The sequence below is a fragment of the Malus domestica genome, chromosome 09, assembly GCF_042453785.1.
Source record: "Malus domestica chromosome 09, GDT2T_hap1".
In the NCBI taxonomy this organism is placed as follows: Eukaryota; Viridiplantae; Streptophyta; class Magnoliopsida; order Rosales; family Rosaceae; genus Malus; species Malus domestica.
Window position 1 is genome coordinate 11,954,367 of NC_091669.1, and position 8,247 is coordinate 11,962,613.

At 36.7% G+C, this 8,247-nt stretch overlaps 1 protein-coding gene across 3 annotated transcripts; it reads left to right on the forward strand.

Annotated features, from left to right (window-relative positions):
* Positions 1-1,723: 1,723 nt before the first annotated feature.
* LOC103429252 (probable galacturonosyltransferase 15) lies at positions 1,724-7,979 on the forward strand. 3 transcript variants are annotated; one of them, XM_008367398.4, is made up of 6 exons: positions 1,724-2,540; positions 2,947-2,990; positions 4,907-5,059; positions 6,247-6,828; positions 6,926-7,228; positions 7,356-7,979. In XM_008367398.4, exons 1-6 carry the CDS (start codon positions 2,327-2,329, stop codon positions 7,638-7,640), a joined length of 1,581 nt encoding a protein of 526 aa, XP_008365620.1. In that variant the 5' UTR covers positions 1,724-2,326; the 3' UTR covers positions 7,641-7,979. The 3 variants fall into 3 exon arrangements, with proteins under 3 accessions (XP_008365620.1, XP_070661623.1, XP_028964011.1); XM_070805522.1 differs by having other exon boundaries at positions 2,107-2,540; positions 2,947-3,245; positions 3,358-5,059; XM_029108178.2 differs by lacking the exon at positions 1,724-2,540 and having other exon boundaries at positions 2,952-2,990; positions 4,912-5,059.
* Positions 7,980-8,247: the final 268 nt, after the last annotated feature.

The following is an 8,247-nucleotide window of genomic DNA, read 5'->3' on the forward strand; positions in this document are numbered from 1 at the left end:
TATTTTTAGTCACTATCATGCATAAATATGGAAAATAAGGAGCACACCGATATTTTTACGTCTCGTTACGAAGTATTTTTAATATGATAAAAATGTTTTAAATTTGAAATCAATCTTTAGTAAAAATGCAAATGGATATTGAAAAAAGTACTTATAGTCATTTTTGCAAGAAGTACATAATTGATGGTGTTTGCATGAAGCACCTCAAGTGCTTGAAACCCAAAAGCACTTTTGGTTCAATCATTTTAAAAACAATTTTAAATGAGTCATTTTATCATTTAATTAATTAAGTCACAGAAATTACAGCTACTCTAGAGTTTTCATTCATCAATTCATGTCACTGTTTGGATAATTATTTTCAAGTGTCCGGTAGCATTCTACATGTTGTAAAATAAAAAGAGACATAAAAATATATATTTGTATTATGATATGTGAAATACCGAATACTGGGGACTCGAAAAAAAAATATCTCCACTGTTTGGGGATTAAATTAGGAATAGTCTCTCAAAATAATTAATGTCAGATACAACAGTTTGATGGCTACTCTAATGTCAATGTTTTTCCATACCAAAAAATATCTCCACAGTTTGATGATGCTTAGCTCCTGAACACTTGCCATTAATTGGTGATAAAAAGGGCAAAGGATCCAGGATTCCAAGGATCCCGTGATCGAGACTGTCTATTGTATATTGTGTGGTTAGAAATCATTTTAAAATTAAATATAAATAGTACCTAACGAAAACTGATTGCACGATATACAATGAACGATCCCAATCACGAAATTCTCCGGATTCCCAAGGAAAGGATCCGGCGAGGATCATTTTCCGATAAAAAGGGATGCAACCCAACGTCATTTCATAACACTAATGACTTGATCGTGTAAGTATTCTTTTTTAAACAAACAAGTTTAGAGTATTCGCTTAGGCTCAGTTTGTTATTGCTTTTTTTTTTTCACAAAAAATTACTTCACTTTAAAGTTAAGTAGTAAAAAAAACAGAGTTGAGCTTTTAGAATAGATTTAATTCCTGTAATAAGCTCATTAATTTTAAACAATGACATTATTTATCCTTTCAGACACTGTTTTTACATTACTTTCATACTCAAAACACTTTTAACCATACAATTTATCAAATGCTCAACTTCTTTATTTTGCAGCTGATTATTTTTAAAGCACAGCAGAAACAATTTATTAAAAAAGCGCAACAATCCCAAATTGGCTCTTAGTATACGGTCTAGTGAGATTCCTCTTTACTTGTAAGTGAGAGAGATCTTAGGTTCGATTATCGCTAAATGCGAGTTTGAACCACATTATTGCTACTCAATTATGAGGATAAGTCCATCCCCATTCATATCCTTTAGTATAGATAATATCGTTTGTTAAAATAAATAAAAAACTAAGATTGGAGCAGAGAAATCAGATGTAAATATTTTAACTATTTTACTAAAAATATTTTTTTTATACACCCAAAAAGTTAACAAAATGTCAACAGTAAAAGAAAAAGAAGAAATTTACCATGATGGACGGGTAAGAAGAACTGCAGGCACAAAAACAGAGCTACAGTGACTGACCCATGGGCTTGGCCCATAAGAAGCCCATAGCGTAAGCCCATCACAAAACAAAAGCGAGGGAACACACAATTTGTCGGTGCCATTAGCGAAAAGCCAAGGCCAAATCCTTAATTAACCCTTAATCCGACGTCCACAAACTAGGATCAGATCCTCTAGCAAAGGGTGAGGATCCTCCTAATCAAATTTATCGGACCGTTGAAATTTTATCCAATGATTTCAAACAGAGAGTTTATCTAAAAATTACAATAATTGTAATTATTAGATAAAATTTCAACGGCCTAATAAGTTAGATCAAGAGGATCCTCACATTTTGCTAAGGAGACAATCCTGATCCGACAAACTATTAGTTAACTAACTAATTGGCTCGTACACTACACTCTCTCTCTCTCTCGTCTCTCCCAAAATAATACCCTATAAAATTCCCTTACTCTTTCCCGCGGGTTTCAACGCGGTTCTGCTTTTGGCTTTTCCTCTCTCTCTCTCTCTCTAAATTTCCTGATCTGATTATTGAGTCGATTCTCTCTCTCTCTGGCTTTCGTTCCACAAATAGAGCCCGTGACCTCCTCCTCCTCCTCCCAATTCCGAACATCGAATCCCACTCACATTTCGAATTTTCGATCTCCCGTCAGATCTCGCCGGAGCTCCAGTGATCTCTGGGTGATCTCGGGCAGCTGCTCTTCGCTCTCTAGCGGGCCGATCATCGCCGTCGCATTGATATGAAGCTGCTGCGGAGGCGGAGTTGCTGTTGTGGGGGAAGATGAAGTTTTATATATCCACGACGGGGATAAAGAGGCTGACGATATCCAGCGCCGGCGCCGGGAAGGGATCTCCTTCGACGGCGGCGACTCGGAGGATTTCCGGCCGGACGGTCTTGCCGTTGTTGCTGGTGCTCGCGTTAGTTTTGCCCTTCCTTTTCGTTAGAATTGCGTTCATTGTCCTTGAATCTACCACTGCTTGCTCTTCCACTCTCGGTAACTCTCTCTCTCTCTCTCTCTCTCTCTTTCTCTCTCTCGCTCTTTTATTTTATTTATTTTAATTTCTTAAAGTATTTAGGTAAAAATGATAAATTAATTGAAATATTTTAGAATTATCTGAAGAGGATTTTGGGGTTGCTGTGACGTGGTTGTACGTTTGGATTTTGTCGCTGCGTGCGTAATCGCAATTATGTAACAATCCGGCTGTCGGCTGTTGTACCTTGCGTTATGAATTCTAAGCATAAACTCTGATTTCTGAAGCGGAATTTCTTGCTAGCTTTGTTGTTTCTGAATACTAATGCTTTGAATGTACCTTGAATTCTGCTCTGCTGAAAATTCAGATTTATTACTTACTATTTTTATTTCTTTGGTTTGTTGTGTTTGGCTTTGGCAAATGCTGCAGACTGCGTAGGTTGGAGGTTTTTCAGCGGGAGTGACGAATCATTAGTAAGTGCTCCCCCACTACACTACTTTATTGACGATGTTACCATTTATATATATATATATATATAAAGTAAAAGATTTTTGTTTTGAAAATGCTTTTAAAATAATTGAATTTTGGATAAACCATTACGAGCTTCTTGTATGAAGCGCTTAAAATATTTTTTGTTTATAGAATTAACTCACTTTTTTAATAAGGGGTTCCAAAAATATTTTCATCAAAAACACTTTCAGTTATTTATTTCTTTTAAACAAACGATAGTATCTACACTTGCCACTAGTACTACGGTCTAGTGGTATTCCTCCTCACTGATTAATGAGAGGTTTTAGGTTCAACTCTCGCCAAAGGCGACACCCCCTCCCCTTAGTGTAGATAATATTGATTTGTTCAAAAAAAAAAAAACGATAGTATCTACACTTAAGGGGGTGTGAGAGTAGGCTAAGCCTTACAATGAGCTTATTATAATAATGTGGTTCAACTTCGCCTTTAACGAAAATCAAACATATCTCACACTTTTAAGTAAAGATGATTTAGTTATTTTAAAATCATTTCTAAATACACTTATTATAGTTAACATGATAAACTATGATTGACATAAGTTAAGCCAGTTGATTAGAATTGTGTTTGGTGCACTCTTATGTGGAGCATAATAGACTAGATTTGACTATTCAACTTTATTAAGGTCAAATTTAGAAAAATATTTTAATTTAGATGATAAGAATATTTCTATATTTGGCTTGATTTTTCGTAATTGATAAATGGTATTTCTGGTAAATGATGTAGTTAGTGATGGCAATTTTGTACTAGGAAAATAGAAAGCACAGTCAATGGATAAGCGCATTTGAGGGAGTGTCGGTATTTGCCTTCACTCCCCGTCAGTTGCTTTTGTAGACGCGTGGGGTATTGCACTCATATTATTCTCGTCAACTTGATCTTTAGAAATATTAAAATAAAAGCCAACAAGAAATACAATAATTTGCCCAAAAACGTCTATTTCCAGGGTGGATCTCTTCCACCAAATTCATTAATCCGGACCATTGAATTTTGATCAAACGGCTACAAATAGGAGGCTTCCTTAAAAATTATAATAATTATATATGTTGAATCAAATTTCAATGGTTCGGATTAATGGATTGGGTGGCTTTAGTGGGAGAGATCCGTGGAGGATCTCTTCCCTATTTCCAGAACCATAACTGTGGCTGCTTCCACTACGTCCATAAAACGTAATTGTCAGCCAAAGAAACCTTCATTTAGCTTGAGTGGAATCAACTGGCATTACCCTCTTTGTTTTTAGCCTTTTCATGTTCACATCAACACGGTTTAGTGCGATCAGACAGTTGTCATGTTACAGACGTGGATTAGGTTACTTGGCTAGTATGTCGTATTTTGAACCCACATCCTCATAATTAGGGTAGAATAATCTTCTTTTCCGAAATAAATTAAAAACAATTATCATCAGTGGCAGAGTCAACATAGGATCATTGGTTGCTCATAACCTCAATGTATATTTATCTGTATATTTGTATATGACTTATACACAAATTGCGGCAAACTGAAAAAAAAAAAGAGTCAAAACGATGAATTACAAACTGCTACTTCTTTTGTACAACCCCCCGTATGGTTATTGTAAATTTTCTTCTTTCTTTCCTATGTCGTTCTTATTTTATTTCTTGTGTGTGACCTTATGGTGCGCAACAAGTGTTTGGTAAAAAGCCTCACTTGATAGTCATAAGCAAAAATTGACAAAACTCAGCATAAGTTGGCAGATACCCACCAGAAGCTCAACAAAATGATCCAATGAAGTTTTTTTTTGGCCAACATTGTGACACCATTGTTATTAAATTCTGGCTCTGTCAATGTTTATCATGCTCATTTAATCATCTAATAGGTATTGTTTTGATGTGGTTTAATGCTAATGAAGCTCAGAGAGGAGTTGACAAGAGCACTGCTGGAAGCAAAGGATGGTAACGTAAACAATAATGAGCAAGGGATCGAGTCGTTTAACCAACTGGTCCAGGAGATGACGTTGAAGCAACAAGATATCAAAGCATTCGCTTTCAAAACAAAGGCCATGGTAAAAACTCACTCGTTTTTAACTTTTTACTATACTCACTCAATAGCTAGCGGTTAGTTTTGTTTCCTTTTCCTTTATTACTTTTGTGTGTTTTCTGGTAGGGTGATGCAATGTCTATTGTCTAGTCCACAATTTCGGGTTGGTAAATTGATCCAAAACCCTAACTTCCACCCACCCTTTTGGGATTATTGACGTAATAGTATTTGTCTTGTACCTCGGTCGGGTCAACTCTCAACAAATCTAATTTAATTTGTTTCTATTATTGCAATAATTAATTTAATTTGTTTGCATTATTACAAAATAATTGTATTAAGAAGACTCCTTGTCCAAGTAGTGAACTTCTTTGGCATTTGTAGGTTAAGGAAAAAAGGAGGATGATGACAGATGTAAACTCATTGATTAATATGAATGAAAAAGAGATGGTCCAAAACCAGTGCAGCCAATGTTTTAGGAACCTAAGCTAGTCAGCTACCTGCTTCCAGTTTCAATTCAAAACAATTTCCATTTCTCTACCTACAGAGTTCCTTGGTTGTTTGTTCAAACAAATACAATATTTCTCTAGCAGTAGTGGGTAGAATATACATTTGTAGTCCATTATTTTTGCTCAAGGTGTCCTTTTCTGATGACAGTAGATTGAAGATTGTTGTCCCATCACTATCCGTGCCAATTTTCTTCCGTGTTATGTTGTTTTTATGCAGAATCTCGTAGTTAAGCGTCTTTCACTTAGATTACTTCACGTTCTACTTTCTAGTTCTTAGTAGGAACCTACCTTTGATTTGAATGTGCCAGCCTTTGGACCACAAGAACTTTGAATGGCTGTAAAGTTTTGCAATTAAATTGCTGTGTTAACTTTGGCCACTTGTTGCTAGCTGCAATTAGTTGGACAAATGAGCTTTTTCCAGTTCAAAATTTGTCTTGAAGTAAAGTTCTAGTGGAGAGTTAAGATATGTATTCGTCAGCGCTACTGTAAATTTTCCTTTGGAAAAATTTGAGATAAAACTTGTGATAACTAGCAGATAATATATGTTAAAATTCTGAAATTGAGTCGTAAATTCAAGAATATAAAAGGGTGAAGTTTCTTATTGATCCATAGTAATTAGTTGTTTATGACTTGCTATCAGTTTGAATATCTGTTGATAATAATATACTAATTAATTAACTGAAGAATAGCTTGTTGCTTAATGCAGCTATCAAGAATGGAACACAAGGTTCAATCAGCCAGACAGCGGGAATCGGTTTACTGGCACTTAGCCTCACATGGTGTGCCTAAGAGCATACATTGTCTTTGCCTCAAATTAGCTGAAGAATATGCTGTAAATGCAATAGCTCGATCTCGTTTACCTCCACCTGAATATGTTTCTCGACTTTCTGATCCCTCCTTTCACCACCTTGTTCTTCTAACTGATAATGTCCTCGCAGCTTCTGTCGTTATCTCATCCACGGTCCAAAAATCAGCCAACCCTGAAAAATTGATTTTCCACATAGTGACTGACAAGAAAACTTATACTCCTATGCATGCATGGTTTGCAATTAATTCTTTTCAATCAGCAGTGGTGGAAGTTAAAGGGTTACACCAATACGACTGGTCTCAGGAAGTAAATGTTGGAGTCAAGGAGATGCTAGAGATCCACCGCCAGATTTGGAGACATTACTATAGAAATTTGAAAGATGACGACTTTGAGTCTGATGGAGAACATAAAAGATTCTTGGAAGCTCTGAGCCCCAGCTGCCTTTCCCTTATGAACCTTCTTCGAATTTATATCCCCAAGGTAATTGCTCTATTTCTTTCACCGATATTCCCTAATGAATGGATGATGTTGAATATGAGTTTGTAACGATATCATTTAATTTTCATTGGACACGCAGCTTTTTCCAGATCTCAACAAGATAGTGTTCTTGGACGATGATATTGTTGTACAGCAGGATCTATCTTCTTTGTGGGAACTGGATCTCAATGGAAATGTTGTTGGTGCAGTTGTAAACTCATGGTGCGGTGACAACTGTTGCCCGGGAAGAACTTACAATGACTACTTCAATTTTTCACACCCTATCATTTCATCCAACTTCGATCATGATCGTTGTGCGTGGCTGTATGGCATGAATGTCTTTGATCTTGCAGCTTGGCGGCGGACCAATATTTCAGAAACATACCATCAATGGCTACAACTTGTAAGTATATTCTCACATTAGCCAGTATTTTGTGACTTGAAACTCCTTGTAAATAAGAAAACATTCATATTTCTGGACTCTTAGAGACTTGATACCATGATACTAATATCTTATGTGCACTTCGCAGAACCAGAAGTCTGGGTTGACATTGTGGCATCCAGGAATAGTTCCGCCTGCCTTAATTGCATTTGAGGGTCATGTGCATCCTATTGACCCACTGTGGCATGTGGCTGGGTTAGGTTCTCGATCCCCAGAGGTTCCCGAACACATATTGGAAGCTGCTTCCGTTATACACTTCAGTGGCCCAGCGAAGCCATGGCTCGAGATTGGGTTTCCAGGGGTACGAGGCTTGTGGAACAAGCATGTAAATTGTTCAAACAAGTTTGTTAGGAAATGTAGAATCATGGGGTGAAGAGGACGAAGTCCTTTAACTCTTCTGATATTCATTTTGGGACAAATCCTGAAAGCAGAGTTTGGGGAAGCAGAGGGAAGAAGGTTTCGGCTTCAGTCTCTGCTCACACTCAGCTCTGGACACTTCAGATGCTGTTATTTCATGTTCATAAATCATAGTAGACAATAGCCGAAGAAGGTACGGTGCGATTATACGATAGAATCAGGATGTTCAAATTCAACCTTAAATGCATATAAGGGATGTAAAGCTTCATGGATGCATCTCTCTCTGACTTTATATTGTAAATTTTACTCAGGTAACTGCAGTGCTTAGTTAATCAGTGATGAAACTTGTTAATAAGGCTTATCTACCATAATTGCTCAAGTTTTAGAGTAATCTGATTCCTATTCTTTTTACTTGCTGTATTTTAAAAAGGAACAGAGAAAAGGAGAACAATAAGGCCGCCAATAGATAAATGGTTTGGGCGGTGCTAGCATCAGTTACTCATGCATCTTGTGATTACAAGGCATTATTATAAATGGGTCGTGGAATGCATCGAACTGCTCAGTCACATGCCCATACAATAAGGGATGACGATGTGTTGTCAACATTGCGTAGACTTACTTAT